This window comes from Serinus canaria, chromosome 25 (assembly GCF_022539315.1).
Source record: "Serinus canaria isolate serCan28SL12 chromosome 25, serCan2020, whole genome shotgun sequence".
Classification (NCBI taxonomy): Eukaryota; Metazoa; Chordata; class Aves; order Passeriformes; family Fringillidae; genus Serinus; species Serinus canaria.
Genome location: NC_066338.1, coordinates 9,320,588 through 9,337,376, shown reverse-complemented (window position 1 = coordinate 9,337,376; position 16,789 = coordinate 9,320,588). Strand labels below are relative to the sequence as shown.

At 50.6% G+C, this 16,789-nt stretch overlaps 2 protein-coding genes across 4 annotated transcripts in view; both read right to left on the bottom strand.

The window, feature by feature from the left end:
• SMARCA4 (SWI/SNF related, matrix associated, actin dependent regulator of chromatin, subfamily a, member 4) overlaps positions 1 to 16,655 on the bottom strand; it is a 17,763-nt gene extending 1,108 nt beyond the window's left edge. The window contains exons 1-10 of the mRNA XM_050984788.1: positions 16,600 to 16,655; positions 12,965 to 13,001; positions 11,781 to 11,996; positions 10,585 to 10,717; positions 9,174 to 9,548; positions 7,236 to 7,334; positions 5,157 to 5,397; positions 3,550 to 3,676; positions 2,341 to 2,514; positions 693 to 923 (exon numbers count right to left, since the gene is read on the bottom strand). Coding sequence (XP_050840745.1) covers positions 693 to 923; positions 2,341 to 2,514; positions 3,550 to 3,676; positions 5,157 to 5,397; positions 7,236 to 7,334; positions 9,174 to 9,548; positions 10,585 to 10,717; positions 11,781 to 11,969 — 1,569 coding nt within the window. The 5' untranslated portion in view covers positions 11,970 to 11,996; positions 12,965 to 13,001; positions 16,600 to 16,655. The remainder of the gene's footprint in view (positions 1 to 692; positions 924 to 2,340; positions 2,515 to 3,549; positions 3,677 to 5,156; positions 5,398 to 7,235; positions 7,335 to 9,173; positions 9,549 to 10,584; positions 10,718 to 11,780; positions 11,997 to 12,964; positions 13,002 to 16,599) is intronic.
• The window catches only part of EIF3G (eukaryotic translation initiation factor 3 subunit G), a 68,240-nt gene continuing 59,120 nt past the window's right edge, over positions 7,670 to 16,789 (bottom strand). Inside the window, exon 12 of one of the 3 annotated variants that reach the window (XM_050984129.1) lies at positions 7,670 to 7,686. The gene's annotated coding sequence lies outside the window, so the exon portion shown is untranslated. The other 2 variants (XM_050984128.1, XM_050984127.1) reach the window with 2 other exon arrangements.

Sequence of the window (16,789 nt, the reverse complement as noted above, 5' to 3'; positions counted from 1 at the left end):
CCATCCATCCATCCATCCATCCATCCATCCAGCCATCCCATCCATCCATTCCCTCCAGCCCTCCATCCATCTTCCATCCATCCATCCATCCATCCATCCATCCATCCATCCATCCATCCATCCATCCATCCATTGGAGACTGTCCATCCATCCATCCATCCAACCGTTGGACACTGTCCATCCATCCAACCCTTCCACCCAACCGTTGGACACTGTCCATCCATCCAACCCTTCCACCCAACTATTGGACACTGTCCATCCATCCAACCCTTCCACCCAACTGTTGGACACTGTCCATCCATCCATCCATCCATCCATCCATCCATCCATCCATCCATCCATCCATCCATCCATCCATCCATCCATCCATCCATCCATCCATCCATCCATCCAACCATTGGACACTGTCCATCCATCCATCCATCCATCCATCCATCCATCCATCCATCCATCCATCCATCCATCCACCCAACCATTGGACACTGTCTGTCCATCCAACCACTGGACACCGTCCATCCATCCAACCATTGGACTCTTCCATCCATCCATTGGACACTTCCATCCAACCACTGGACACCGTCTATCCATCCAACCATTGGACACTGTCCATCCATCCAACCCTTCCACCCAACCATCGGACACTGTCTGTCCATCCATCCACCCAACCATCGGACACTGTCCATCCACCCAACCATCGGACACTGTCCACCCATCCACCCCAATCCTGTCCGTCTGTCCCGCTGTCCCACCATCAGCCGCCGCATCCGCTCCTTCTCGATGCGCTCGTTCTCCTTCTTCTGCTCGCGCTCGGTGTTGGCGTGGTAGGTGGCCACGGCCTTGGTCAGCTTCTGGATCTTTCCGCTGACGCTCCGGTGGTACTCCTTGAAGTCCTTGGCGTGCTGCAGGATGCTGTTGAGGTATTCCTGTGGGGAGGACACGGAGGTCACGCGGTGGGAACGGCAGGAGAAGGTGGAACGGGGGAGTTGGAAGGGTTGGAAGAGAGAGATGGGAATTGGAGGGTCCTGATGGTCAGCAGAGGGTTCTGGTGGTCAGGAGGGGGTTCTGGTGGTCAGGAAAGGGTCCTGATGGTCAGTAGAGGGTCCTAATGGTCAGCAGAAGGTTCTAATAGTCAGCAGAAGGTCCTGGTGGTCAGGAGAGGGTTCTGATGGTCAGCAGAAGGTCCTGGTGGTCAGGAGAGGGTCCTAATGGTCAGCAGAAGGTTCTAATGGTCAGCAGAGGGTTCTGGTGGTCAGGAGAGGGTTCTAATGGTCAGCAGAAGGTCCTGGTGGTCAGGAGAGGGTTCTGATGGTCAGCAGAAGGTCCTGATGGTCAGGAGAGGGTTCTGATGGTCAGCAGAAGGTCCTGGTGGTCAGGAGAGGGTTCTAATGGTCAGCAGAAGGTCCCAATGGTCAGGAGAGGGTTCTGATGGTCAGCAGAGGGTCCTAATGGTCAGGAGAGGGTTCTGGTGGTCAGCAGAAGGTCCTGATAGTCAGGAGAGGGTTCTGATGGTCAGCAGAGAGTCCTAATGGTCAGGAGAGGGTTCTGGTGGTCAGCAGAGGGTCCTGATGGTCAGCAGAAGGTCCTAATGGTCAGTAGAAGGTCCTAATGGTCAGTAGAAGGTCCCTATGGTCAGCAGAAGGTCCTAATGGTCAGTAAGAGGTCCCGATGGTCAACAGAAGGTTCCAGAAAACATTGTACGGTCTCAATGGTCAGTAGAGGGTCCCAATGGTCAGCAGAAGGTCACGATGGTCAGAAGAGCGTTCTAATGGTCAGCAGAAGGTTCTAATGGTCAGCAGAAGGTTCTGATGGTCAGCAGAGGGTCTCAATGGTCAGGTGAGGGTTCCAGAAGACATTGTACGGTCCCAATGGTCAGCAGAGGGTCCCAATGGTCAGCAGAGGGTCCCATTGGTCAGCAGAAGGTCCCAATGGTCAGTAGAGGGTTCCAGAAGACGTTGTATGGTCCCAATGGTCAGCAGAATGTCTCAATAGTCAGCAGAGGTTCCCAGTGGTCAGTAGAAGGTCCAATGGTCAGTAGAAGGTCCCAATGGTCAGTAGAAGGTCCCAATGGTCAGTAGAAGGTTCCAATGGTTAGCAGAAGGTCCCAATGGTCAGTAGAAGGTCCCAGTGGTCAGCAGAAGGTCTCAATGACCATCAGACCACCCCAGGAGCCACCAAGTTGTCCCAAGGCCCACTGAGTGTTCCCAACAGCCACCACCAAACCTCTGACCACCACCACCACCACCACCACCACCCAGAGCCAACCTCCCCCCAACGCCCAACCCAGGCGATTCCTTGGAATTCCCTGGAATTCCCCACCCCGATTCCCAAGAAATGCCCGACCTGGTGCTTCTGCCGGCGCTTCCTCTCCTGCTCGATCTTCTGCTGCTTCTCCAGCTTCTCGGTGATCCTGGCCTCGCGCAGCGACTGCCGCTTGCTGCGCTTGTAGGCCTTGGCGTTGAGCGCCGTCTCCAGCGCCGTGTCGCGCCGCATGCACACCACCACCTCCTGCCGCAGCTGCCACCCCGAGAAAACGTCCATGAGGTGGTTTTGGAGAGCCACCAGAAGGTTCCTGCTCTCAAATCTGGGTTTTTTTGGAGCCACCAGAACGTTCCTGCTCCCAAATCTGGGTTTTTTGGGAGCCACCAGGAGGTTCCTGCTCCCAAATCCTGTTTTTGTGGAGCCACCAGAAGGTTCCTGCTCTCAAATCTGGGGTTTTTGGGAGCCACCAGAAGGTTCCTGCTCTCAAATCTGGGTTTTTTTGGGAGCCACCAGAACGTTCCTGCTCTCAAATCTGGGGGTTTTGGAAGCCACCACCATGTTCCTGCTTCCAAATCTTGGGGTTTTTGGGAGCCACCAGAACGTTCCTGCTTCAAATCTGGGGTTTTTGGGAGCCACCAGAATGTTCCTGCTCCCAAATCTGGGGTTTTTGGGAGCCACCAGAATGTTCCTGCTCTCAAATCTGGGGTTTTTTGGAGCCACCAGAAGGTTCCTGCTCCCAAATCTGGGGTTTTTTTGGGAGCCACCACCACCACGTTCCTGCTCCCAAACCTCAACATTCCTGCTCCCAAATCTTGGGGTGTTTTGGGAGCCACCAGGAGGTTCCTGCTCCCAAATCTGGGGTTTTTTGGAGCCACCACCACATTCCTGCTCCCAAATCCTGGTGATTTTGGGAGCCACCAAGAGGTTCCTGCTCCCAAATCCTGGTGTTTTTTGGGAGCCACCAGAAGGTTCCTGCTCCCAAATCTGTTTTTTTTTTGGGAGCCACCACCCCAAGGTTCCTTCTCCCAAATCTGGGGTTTTTTTGGGAGCCACCAGAAGGTTCCTGCTCCCAAATCTGGGGTTTTTTTGGGAGCCACCACCACCACGTTCCTGCTCCCAAACCTCAACATTCCTGCTCCCAAATCCTGGTGTTTTTTGGAAGCCACCAGAAGGTTCCTGCTCCCAAACCCTGGTGTTTTTTGGGAGCCACCAGGAGGTTCCTGCTCCCAAATCCTGGTGTTTTTTGGAAGCCACCACCCCAAGGTCCCCGCTCCCAAACCCTGCTCTCACCTGGCGCTGGAAGTTGAGCAGCCTCAGAGCCTTGAGCTCGATGGTTGCTTTGGTCCTCAGGTCTCCGGCCAAGGAACCGGGGAGGTTCTCCAGCTCTTGGATGCGGTGGGCGATGCGGGCTTGGAGCCTGGGGAGGAGGAGGAGGAGGAGGATGAAGAGGAGGAGGAAGGATTTTGGGATGAGTTGGGATGGGAAGGAGAAGAAAAAAGGGGAAGGGGATGAAGGGCAGGGAGGAAGAAATGGAGAGGAGGAGGAGGAGGAAGGAGGAGAAGGGAGGGAAGGGAAGAAAAAGAGACAAAAAAAGAAGAAAAGAAAGGAAAACAAAGGAAAAGATACAAGAAAAGGTGGGGAGAAAGGAAAAAGGAAAAGAACAGCAGCAAAAGTGTAGAGAAAAGGAGGAGGAGGAAGAGCCAGGAGGAAAGCGGAGAGAGGAGGAGAGCAGGAGGAGCAGAGGAGCTACAAGGAGGACGAGGAGAAGCAGGAGGAGCAGGAGGAGGGGAGGAGGAGGATGAAGAAGAAGAGGAGGAGAAGAAGGAGGATGAAGAGGAGAAGGAAGAGGAGGAGGAAGAGGATGAAGAGGATGAGAAGGAAGAGGAGGAAGAAGAAGAGCAGGAAGAGGGAGGAGGGAGGCGGAGAAAGAGGAGGAAGAAGAAGAGGAGGAGGAGGAAGAGGAGGAAGAAGAGAATGAGGAAGAGGCTGAGGAGGAGGCAGAGGAGGAGGGAGGAAGGAGGAGTTGGAAGAGTCAGAGGAAGGAAGAAAGGTGGGAGAGGAGAGGTAGAGGAAGGAGGAGGACGAAGGAAGGAGAGGAAGATAGAAGAGGAGAGAAGAGGAGAAGGAGGAAGAGGAAGAAGAGGAGAGAGAGCAGGAGAAGGAGCAGGAGAGAGGAGGAGGAAGCGGAGGAGGAAGGAGAGGAGGGTGAAGAGCAGAAGCAGGAGGAACAGGAGGATGAGAGAAGAGGAGGAGGAGGAGGAAGAAGAGGAGGAGGAGGAAGAAGAGGAAGAGGCAGAAGAAGAGAAGAGGAAGAAGATGAGGAGCTTGGAAGAGGTCGGAGAAGGGAAAGAGTGAGGAAGAGGAGCGAAGAAGAGGAGGAAGAAGAAGAGAGGAGGAGTCGGAAGGGAGAGGAAGAAGAGGAGGCGAGAAGAAGAGGAGAAGGAGAGGAGTCGGAAGAGTGAGAGGGAAGAGAGGAAAGGAAGAAGAAGAGGAAAGGAAGAAGAAGAGGAAGAAGAGAGGAGGAGAAGAGGAAGACGATGGGAAAGAAGAGGAAAAGAAGAGGAAAGAAGAGGACGAAAGGAAGAAGATGAAGAGGAAGAAGAGGAAGAAGAGGAAGAAGAAAAGGAAGAGGGAGAAGAAGAGGAGTTGGAAGAGTCGGAGAAGGAAGAGGAGGAAGAAGAAGAGGAAGAAGAGAAGGAGAAGAAAGAGGAGAAACGAGGAAGAAGACGAGGAGGAAAAAGGGGAAGAAGAGGAAGAGGAAGAAGAAGAAGAGGAAGAAGAAGAGGAGTCGGAAGAGTTGGAGAAGGAAGAAGAGGAAAAGAAGGAAGAGGAAGAAGAGGAAGAAGAGGAAGAAGAAGAAGAGGAAGAGGAGGAGGAGCAGTCGGAGGAAGCCGTACCTGTACTCGCGCTCCTGCAGGATCTCCACGGGGTCGAGCCCGCGCGGTTTCTGCACCGGCGTGATCCGGTTCTGCTTGGGGTGCACCGGCAGCGCCGGCGGCGCCGGCTGGCCCGGAGAGGGCGGGGGAGGCCCGGGAGACGCCGGGGGCACGGCCGGGGGCACCGGGGACGGGCGGCCGGCCGGGGGAGGGGGCAGCAGCTTCTGGGGGGCACCGCCCGGAGCCGCCGCCGACAGAGGACCTGAGGGAACAGGTCCTTTTTTAGGAGAAATTTTAGGAATTTCTCCTAAAAATCCTGTGAAATTCACCCCAAATTCCCTCAAAAAAATCCAATTTTTTTGGGGCAGGAATGAAGAATTTGAGGACCTGACTTGGAAGGAGGTTGTGGAGAAATTTATCTCAATTTCTCCCAAAATTCCTGTAAATTATGTGGAAATCAACCTTAAATTCCCCCCAAAAAATCGAATTATTAATCCTAAAATTCTTATTAATTACCAGGAGATCGACCCCAAAAAATCAAATTATTAATCCCAAAAAATCTAATTATTAATGCTAATATTCCTATTGGTTACCTGGAAATCAACCCTAATCCCCCCAAAAAATGGAATTATTTGGGCAGAAATTCGGTTGTATTACATAAAAATTTCAGTATCTGATTTGGAACGAGGTTGTGGAAATTCATCCCAATTTTCCCCAAAATTCCTGTGAGTTATGAGGAAATGGACCCCAAATCCCACAAAAAAATGGAATTATTTGGGCAGGAATTAAGGGCAGTTAGGGAAAAATTTACATTAAAATTATATAAAAAGTTCAGTGGAAATTGACCCTAAATGCCCCCAAAAAATCGAATTATTAATCCCAAAAAATGGAATTATTAATCCCAAAAAATGGAATTATTAATCCCAAAATAATCGAATTATTAATCCCAAAAAATGGAATTATTAATGCAAAAAAATCGAATTATTGATCCCAAAAAAATCGAATTATTACCCCAAAAAATGGAATTATTATTGCAAAAAAATCGAATTATTACCCCAAAAAATGGAATTATTAATGCAAAAAAATCGAATTATTAATCCAAGAAAAATCGATTACCCAAAAAATGGAATTATTAATGCAAAAAAATCGAATTACTAATCCCAAAAAACAATACCCCAAGAATGATATTACCCAAAAAAATGGAATTATTAATGCAAAAAATCGAATTATTAATCCCAAAAAAATCGAATTATTAATCCCAAAAAATTTAATTATTAATGCAAAAAAAATTGAATTATTAATACAATAAATCAAATTATTAATTCTAAAATTCCTATTAATTACCTGGAAATTGACCCTAAATCCCCCCAAAAAATTGAATTAATAATCCCAAAAAATCGAATTATTAATGCTGATATTCCTACTGATTACCTGGAAATCGACCCTAAATCCCGCCAAAAAATTCGAATTATTTGGGCAGGAATTAAGGGGAGTTAGGGAAAAATTTACATTAAAATGATATAAAAAGTCCACTGGAAATTGACCCTAAATCTCCCCCAAAAAAATGGAATTTTTATTCCCAAAAATCAAATTATTAACCCCAAAAAATGGAATTATTAACCCCAAAACCTCGAATTATTAATCCTAAAATTCCTATTAATTACCTGGAAATCAACCCCAAATCCCCCCAAAAGATTGAATTATTAATCCCAAAAAATTGAATTATTAACCCCCAAAAATGGAATTATTAAGCCCAAAAAATGGAATTATTAATCCCAAAAATAAAATTAATAATCCCAAAACCTCGAATTATTAACCCCAAAAAATCGAATTATTAATTCCAAAAATGGAATTATTAATCCCCAAAAGTGGAATTATTAATCCTAAAAATTGAATTATTAATCCCAAAAAATCAAATTATTAACCCCAAAAATCAAATTATTAATTTAAAATTCCTAATAATTATTTTAAAAAATCCACCCTAAATGCCCAAAAAATGGAATTATTAATCCCCAAAACTGGAATTCTTAATTCCAAAAACTGGAATTCTGAATCCCACTCAGAGATTTGGGGTGAATTTTGGGGATTTTGGGTTCTTACCTTCGGGCCAAGGTTTGGGGGGACCCCCTGGGGGTTGGCCTGGCATTCCTGGGGGAACTCCTGAGGGTCCTGGAGGGGGCATGGGTGGCCCTGCCAGGCCTGGAAGGCCCAAAAAATGGGGAAAAAAGGGAAAAAAGAGGGAAAAAAGGGAAATTTGATGAGGATGTTGAAGATTCCTGGGGGAGAGTTTGGATGGATCCTAAATCCCAACCTCGGGAATGCCCCAAAAACCGATGGGAGAGGAGCAGGAAACTCAAACTGGGGATACTGGGGCAAACTGGGCTAAATGGGGACCAAACTGGGAGCAAACTGGGCCAAACTGGGTCAAATTGGGACCAAACCGGACCAAACTGGGACAAACTGGGGCAAACTGGGCTGAACTGGGGGCAAACTGGGAGCAAACTGGGAGCAAACTGGGCCAAACTTGGACAAAACTGGGACCAAACTGGGAGCAAATGATCCCCTGGGACAGAATAGGACAAGCTCCCCTTGGGCCAAACTGGGACCAAACTGGGCCGAACTGGGCCAAACTGGGACCAACTGGGCTGAACTGGGCCAAATTGGGCCGAACTGGGAACAAACTGGGCCAAACTGGGCCAAACTGGGAGCAAATGATCCTTCAGGATGGAACGGGACAAACTCCTCACAAATATCCCAGGATGGAACGGGACAAACTCCCCTTGGATCCCCCAGCCCAGAACAAGCACGAGCTCCCTTTGGACCCCCCAGAACCCCCCAGAACCCCCCCCCAGCCCCCTCCCCACTCTCCCACACCACAGCACCTCAGCTACCCGACACCACAAACCAAAGCTACCACCAGCCCCCTCCCCAATCCACCACCCACCCTCCCACCACCCCCGCCCCCTCCCCACATCCCCCACTCTACCAGCCCCCCTTCCAACCACCCCCAGCCCCCTCCCCACTCCCCACCCCCTCCATCCACCCCCACCCCATGTTCCCAGCCCCCTCCCCAACTCCCCATCCCCTCCCCATGCCCCCACCCCCTCCAACCACCACCAGCCCCCTCCTCACTCTCCCAGCCCCCCTCCCCACTCCCCCACCCCCTCTATCCACCCCACCCACCTCCATCTACCCAAGCCCCTCCATCCCCCCTACCCCTGTTCCCAGCCCCCTCCCCACCCCCAGCCCCCTCCCCATGCTCCATACCGCTCCCCACTCTCCCATCCCCCTCCCCACACCCCCACCACTCCTTCCCCATGCCCCCACCACCTCCCCACTCCCCACACCCTACATCCAGCCCCTCCCCACTTCCCCAGCCCCCTCCCCATGCCCCAATCCCCTTTCCCACGTCCCCACCCCCTCAAAGCACCCCCAGCCCCCTCTATCCACCCCCAGCCCCTCCATCCACCCCTTCCCCACTCTCCCAGCCCCTCCATCCACCCCCTCCCCATGTTCCCAGTCCCCTCCCACTCCCCCACCCCCTCCAAGCACCCCCAGCCCCCTCCACACTCCCCCAACCCCTCCATCCACACCAGCCCTCCATCCATCCCCTCCCCACTCCACCACACCCCTCCAAGCACCCCCAGCCCCTCCATCCACACCCAGCCCCTCCCCACTCCACCACCCCCTCCAAGCACCCCCAGCCCCTCCTCACTCTCCCAGCCCCCTCCCCACTCCACCCACCCCCTCCAAGCACCCCCACCCCCTCCCCACTCTCCCAGCCCCCTCCCCACTCACCCACCCCCTCCCCATGCCCCCACCCCTCCAAGAACCCACCCAGCCCCTCCAGCCATCCCCAGCCCCTCCTCACTCTCCCAGCCCCCTCTATCCACCCCCACCCCTTCCACCACACCCCTCCCCACTCTCCCAGCCCACTCCCACTCCCCCACCCCCTCCAAGCACCCCCACCCCTCCCCACTCTCCCAGCCCCCTCCCCATGTTCCCAGCCCCCTCCCCACATCCACACCCCCTCCTCACCGTGAGGTCTGGAGTACCCGGGCGGTGCCGGCCCCGCTCCGGGCGCTTGCCCCGGTCCCTGGGTGGCTCCGGCGGGCGGAGGTAGAGCTGGAATCTGCGGCTGCATCCCCGGCAGGGGCCGTTTGCCCTGCACGGCCACCTGGAGATGCTCTGGAAGGGGTTGCCCTCGTGCCAGCAGCTTGTAGGCCATGATTTGGGCACGGAGTTGGTGCAGTTGGGCGGCGTTGAAGGGAGACGGACCCCGACCCAAAGCGGGAGAGTCGGAACCGGAACCGTCCAGGGCGGCGCCGGAGCCGGAACCGGAGGTGCCGGAGGGGCCGTTGGATGGTACCGGGCTGGAGGCGTGCTCGGAGCCACCCAGAGGGGAGGGATAACCTGGATTTGGGAGAGAGAGAAAGGAAGGATTTGGGGGATGGAGAGAGGTGGGAATGAAGGGTTTGTAAGGGAAAGCCTCACAGGGATGGGAAATCGGTTTGGGAATCTGTTGGGGGGGACTCAAAGTAGCACAAATCCAAATCCATGAGGAAGGTGGGATGGGAAATCCCATTCCCAATCCATCCCTGAAAGCAGTTGGAACAGGAATTTCACTCCAAATCTATCCCTGAGGCAGCTGGAATGGGAAATCCCATTCCCAAACCATACTCAAAGCAGGAAAAGATGGGAAATCCCATTCCCAATCCATCCCTGAGGCTGTTGGAAAGGGAAATCCCATTCCCAATCCATCCCTAAAACAGCTGGAAAGGGAAATTCCATTCCCAATCCATCCCTGAGGCTGTTGGAAAGGGAAATCCCATTCCCAACCCATCCTAAAAGCAGGAGGAAAGGGAAATCCCATTCCAAACCAGTCCCTGAAGGATTTCGAAAGGGAAATCCCATTCCCAATCCATCCCTGAGGTATTTGGAATGGAAATCCCATTCCCAACTCATCCCTGAGGCAGCTGGAAAGGGAATCTCACTCCAAATCCATCCCTGAAGTATTTGGAAAGGGAAATCCCATTCCAAATCCATCCTAAAAGCAGGAGAGATGGGAAATCCCATTCCCAATTCATCCCTGAGATATTTGGAATGGGAAATCCCATTCCCAATCCATCCTTGAGGCAGTTGGAACAGGAATTTCACTCCAAATCCATCCCTGAGGTATTTGGAAAGGGAAATCCCATTCCCAATCCATCCTTGAGGTATTTGGAACAGGAATCTCACTCCCGACCCATCCCTGAGGCAGCTGGAAAGGGAAATCCCATTCCCAATCCATCCCTAAAACAGCTGGAAAGAGAAATCCCATTCCCAATCCATCCCTGAAGTATTTCGAAAGGGAAATCCCATTCCCAATCCATCCTAAAAGCAGGGAATGCCAAAAACCTCCCAAAATCCCAGGATTTGGACCCAGTTCCTCCTTCCCATGATCCCAAACCTTGGGAATGCTGATCCATGGGGCTGGGGGGTGGCCCCATTCCCGCGTGTCCCCCCGGGCGCATTCCCATTCCCTTCATCTGCCCGTAGCGCGGATCCTCGGCCATTCCCTTCTCGTGCATCGCCTCCAGGGGCTGGAAAAAATCCCAAAAAATCAGATTTCAGCAGGGAATTCCTGCTGGGAATTCTGCTCCCAAACCTGCCCACCCTGCAGGATTAAATCCCAAAAAAATCAGATTTCAACAGGGAATTCCTGCTGGGAATTCTGCTCCCAAACCTGCCCACCCTGCAGGATTAAATCCCAAAAAAATCAGGAATTCTGGGATTCTGGAATTCTGAGGTCTGGGGTTCTGGAATTCTGGGATTCTGAGGTCTGGGATTCTGGAATTCTAAGGTCTGGAATTCTGGAATTTTGAGGTCTGGGATTTTGGGATTCTGATGTCTGGAATTCTGGGATTCTGAGGTCTGGGATTCTGGAATTGTGGGATTCTGGAACCCTGAGGTCTGGAATTCTGGGGTCTGGAATTGTGGAATTCTGGAACTCTGGAATTTTGAGGTCTGGAATTCTGGGATTCTGGAATTTTGAGGTCTGGAATTGTAGAATTTTGAGGCCTGGGATTCTGTAATTCTGGGATTCTGAGGTCTGGAATTCTGGAATTTTAAGGTTTAGAATTCTGGGATTCTGGAATTCTGGGATTTGGGATTCTGAGGTCTGGAATTCTGGGATTCTGAGGTCTGGAATTCTGGGATTCTGAGATCTGGGATTCTGGAAGTTTGGGATTCTGAGGTCTGGAACTCTGGAATTTTGAGCTCTGGAATTCTGGAATTTTAGGGTTTGGAATTCTGGGATTCTGGAATTGTGGGATTCTGAGGTCTGGAATTGTGGAGTTCTGGGATTCTGGAATTGTGGAATTCTGAGTTCTGGGATTCTGGAATTGTGGAATTCTGAGGTCTGTAATTGTAGAATTTTGAGGCCTGGGATTCTGGAATTCTGGAATTTTGGAATTTTGAGATTCTGGAATTCTGGGGTTCTGGAGTCTGGGATTCTGGAATTGTGGGATTCTGAGATCTGGAATTGTGGAATTTTGAGGCCTGTAATTGTAGAATTTTGAGACCTGGAATTGTGGGATTCTGGATTTCTGGAATTGTGGAATTTTGGGATTCTGGGATTTTGGGATTCTGGGGTTCCCCACTCACCTTGTGCAGGGGGTGCATGCTGTCCGGGGCGTAGCCCGGGGCCGGCAGCGCGTGCCCCGAGTGCCCGGAGTGGGCGGAGCCAGGGGAGGGGCCGGGGGAGGGGCCCAGCATGGAGCTGGGGGAGGGGCCAGGCCCGGGGGAGGGGCCAGGCCGGGGGGTCCCACCCAGGGGGGGCTCTGGAGTGGCCATCTCACAGCAGGGGCTGGCAATGGGCACCTGGAATGGAAATCAAGATTAATTATGGTAATTATTAATGATTATTAGTGATTATTGATTAATTGTTAATGATTAATTAATGATTATTAACTCTGGGATTGAGGGAGAGCTGGGGGGTCCCGCCCAGGGGGGGCCATCTCACAGCAGGGGTTGGGAATGGGCACCTGGAATGGAAATTGGTGTTAATTATAGCAATTATTAATGATTAATTATTGATTATTAATGATTAATTAATGATTAATTAATGATTATTAACTCTGGGATTGAGGGAGAGCTGGGGGGGTCCCACCCAGGGGGGGCCATCTCACAGCAGGGGCTGGGAATGGGCACCTGCAATGGAAATCAGGGTTAATTATGGCATTTAATTAATTAATTGGCGTTAATTATGATTTTTTTCATTTAATTAAAATTATTTCCTTTTAATTAAATAAATAAAATTTAATTCTTGGAAATTTTCTCCATTCTTCTTTTTAATTTATTTTTTTCTTCAATGAAAAGTTCATTGCAATTAAATAATCAAAATTTAATTATTTAACATTTTATCCATTCCTCACCTTTTAGATCATTGTTCATTTAGTAAAAATTGCATTTAAATTAAATGATTCAAATTTAATTGACATTTTTTCATTCCTCCTTAATTTAATTTAATTTAATTTAATGATTAATACAATAAATTAAATTTAATTTTAATTAATTTTAAATTATTTTAAATTCAATTTTCATTTAATTTTATTTTAATTAAAATCAAATTTAATTTTAATTAATTTTAATTTAATTTATTTTAATTTAAAATTAATATTTATTTAGTTTAATTATTGTATTTTATTTTATTTTGACTTTGTTTTTTATTTTATTTTTATTTAATTTTAATTTAATTTTACTTTAATTTAATTTAGATTTAATTTACTTTAATTTTAATTTTAAAATTTAATTTTATTTAATTATTTAATTAATGAAACTCAACCCACCTAAGGGCATGGCAGTCCTCGAGCTCCTAACGCCAGGCTGGGGGGAAAAAAAAGAGAATTAATTGGGAATTAATTAGGAATTAATTAAGAAATTTTGTTATCCAACAGCATTGGCAGAGCAGAAAATTCCTAAAAAAAAATTGGGATTTTTGGGGAATATTCAAACAGGATTCCCAAAATTTTAATTGGGATTTTTAATTGGGATTTCCAAAATTTAATTGGGATTTTTAATTTGGATTTCCAAAATTTTAATTGGGATTTAAAGGGATTCCAAAACATAATGGGATTTTCTGGATCAAAAAAACTGGATTTTTCAATGGAATTCCCAAAATTTAATTGGGATTTTTAATTGGAATTTCCAAAAACAGAATTGGGATTTTTCAATGGAATTCCCAAAAATAGAATTGGAATTTTTAATTGGGATTCCCAAAAATATTTTAGGTGGGATTCCCAAAAATTGAATTGGGATTTTTAGATGGAATTCCCAAAAATTGAATTTTTTTGGGGAAGGGCCCCAGCGGGGTTCAGAGTCCTCAGGAAGGACAAAAAAGGAAAAAATCCGGGAATATTTTGGGGGGAAAAAAGGGAAATTTGTGTGAGGATTTTTGGGATATGGAGGGAGAAAAAGGGGATTTAGGGAATGTGGGGAAAAAGTGAATTTGGGAGGAAAAAGGGGGAGAGAAAAAGGGGGAGAATTTTGGGATAAAAATGGGGGGAATTTTGGGATAAAGAGGGGGAAAAATTTGGGATAAAAAAGGGGGAAAATCTGGGATAAAAATGGGGGAGGAAATGGGGGATAAAAAGGGGGAAAATTTGGGATAAAAAAGGGGGATAAAAATGAGGGAAATGGGGGAGAAAAAGAAAGGGGAAATGGATTAAAAAGAGGGAAATGGGGGATAAAAAGGGGGATAAAAGGGGGGAAATGGGGGAGAAAAAGGGGGGAAATTTGGGATAAAAAGGGGGAAAATGGGGGGCTGAAAAGGGGGGAAATTTGGGATAAAAAAGGGGTAAATTTGGGATAAAAAAAGGGGGGAATGGGGGGTGAAAAGGGGGAAATTTGGGATGAACAAGGGGGGAAATGGGGGATGGGATGAAAAGGGGGGGAATGGGGATGAAAAAACGGGGGTGAAAAGGGGGGAAATGAGGGATGAAAATGGGGAAATGGGGGATAAAAAGGAGGGAAATTTGGGATGAAAAGGGGGAAATTTGGGATAAAAATGGGGGAAATGGGGGATGAAAAGGGGGGAGAAAAAGGGGGAAATGGGGGATAAAAAGGGGGGAAATTTGGGATGAAAAGGGGGAAATTTGGGATAAAAATGGGGGGAAATGGGGGATGAAAAGGGGGGATAAAAAGGGGGGAAATGAGGGATTTAAGATGGGGGATCCTCTGAGGGGGGATTGATCCTGAGGGGGGATCCTCTGAGGGGGGATCTTCTGAGGGGTCTCATGATGGAGGATCCTCTGAGGGGGGATCAATCCTGAGGGGGGGATTCTCTGAGGGGATCCTATGAAAGGATTCCATGAGGGGGGATCCTCTGAGGGGGAAATGATCCTGGGGGGGTGTGAGAGGGGAATCCTCTGAGGGGATCATCCCTGACAGGGTGAGGGGGGATCCTCTGAGGGGGGATGATCCTGAGGGGGCTGAGGGGGGAGCCTCTGGAGGGGGGATCTCATGAGGGGAACATTTGAGGGGATCCTCTGAGGGAGAATTGATCCTGCGGGGGTGAGGGGGGTTCCGATGAGGGGGGATCCCATGAGGGGGGATCAATCCTGAGGGGGCCTGAGGGGGGATCCCATGAGGGGGGATCAAGCCTGAGGGGGCTGAGGGGGGATCCATGAGGGGGGATCAATCCTGAGGGGGCTGAGGGGGGATCTCATGAGGGAGGATCCTCTGACGGGGGGATCCCATGAGGGGACCTTTGAGGGGCTCCTCTGAGGGGGATTGATCCTGGGGAGGGGTTGAGGGGGAATCCTAGAGGGGAACTTTGAGGGGATCCTCTGAGTGGTGATTGATCCTGAGGGGGCTGAGGGGGATTCCCATGAGGGGATACTCTGAGGGGGGTCCTCATGATGGGGGATAATCCTGAGGGTTGAGGGGGGATCCCATGAGGAGAAGCTTTGAGGGGATCCTATGAGGGGGATGATCCTGAGGGGGCCAAGGAGGTCCAACGAGGGGGGACTCCCATCAGGAGGGATCAATCCTGAGGGGGTGACTGAGGGGGGATCCTCTGAGGGGGGATCTCATGAGGGGAACGTTTGAGGGGATCCTCTGAGGGGGGATCTCATGAGGGGAACCTTTGAGGGGATCCCATGAGGGGGGGATAGATCCTGAGGGGGCTGAGGGGGGATCTCATGAGGGGAACCTTTGAGGGGATCCCATGAGGGGTGATTGATCCTGAGGGGGCCTAGGGGGGATCAATCCTGAGGGGCTGAGGGGGGATCTCATGAGGGGAACCTTTGAGGAGATCCTCTGAGGGGGGATAGGATCCTGGGGGGGGTTGAGGGGGGATCCTATGAGGGGAAACTTTTGAGGGGCTCCTCTGAGGGAGAATTGATCCTGAGGGGGCCTAGGGGGGATCAATCCTGAGGGGCTGAGGGAGGGATCTCATGAGGGGAACATTGAGGGGATCCTCTGAGGGGGGATTTGATCCTGGGAGGGTTGAGGGGGGAGGGAATCCTCTGAGGGAACTTTTGAGGGGATCCTCTGAGGGAGAATGATCCTGCAGGAGGCCTAGGGCGGCATCAACATCCTGAGGGGGCTGAGGGGGTTCCCATGGGGAGGATCCTCTGAGGGGGATTCATGAGGGGAACCTTTGAGGGGATCCTCGGAGGGGGAATTGATCCTGGGGGGTTGAGGGGGGATCGATCCTGAGGGGGCTGAGGGAGAAAATCCATGAGGTGAACCTTGAGGGGGGATCCTCTGACGGAGGACCATATGAGGGGGGGGATCCCATGAGGGGAGGATTCCATGAGGGGAGATCAATCCTGAGCGGGAAATTTGAGGAGGGGATTCTCTGAGGGAGGATCCTATGAGGTCGATCAATCCTGAGGTGGCTGAGGGGGGGGATTCTCTGAAGAGAACCTTTAAGGAGATCCTGTGAGGGGCTGAGGGGATCTCCTATAAGGGGATCCTCTGAGGAGGGATCCCATGAGGGCAACCATCCTGAGGGGGCTGAGGAGGGATCCTCTGAGGGGAACCTTTGAGGGGATCCTCTGAGGGAGGATCACATGAGCGGATCCTCTGAGGGGAGATCAATCCTGAGGGGTTAAGGGGGGATCCTCTGAGGGGAACCTTTGAGGGCATCCTCTGAGGGGTGATCGATTCTTAGGGGGCTGAGAGAGGTTCCTATAAGTGGAGATCCTCTGAGGGGGGATCGATCTTGACGGGGCTGAGGGAGGGATCTTATGAGAGGGGATCGATCCTGAAAGGGCTGAGGGGGGATCTTATGAAGGGATCCTATGAGGGAGAGATCGATACTGAGGGGACCGAGGGTGTTTTTTTTTTTGTCCCGATGTTGTGAGGGGGAGGAGAACCCCAAGGCCCCGCTCTGAGGGCGCCTCCGGTGCCGAACAAAGGGCCCGTGACCCTCGCGGGGCCGCCGTATCCTCCCATCACCCCCCTCAGCCGGCCTTACCGGAGCCGGAGCCCTTCACGGAGCCCTTCCCGAGGTTCATCCCGACCCGATCCCGAACGCGATCCCGAACCGGTCCCGGCAGGGGGAACAAAGGAGCCGCCGGAGCCGCCGCCGCCGCCTCAGGGAGCGCCGGGCCCGCGCCTGCGCGTCCCGCCCCACGCCGCCGCTCCGCCCACCGCGCGCGTTCAGC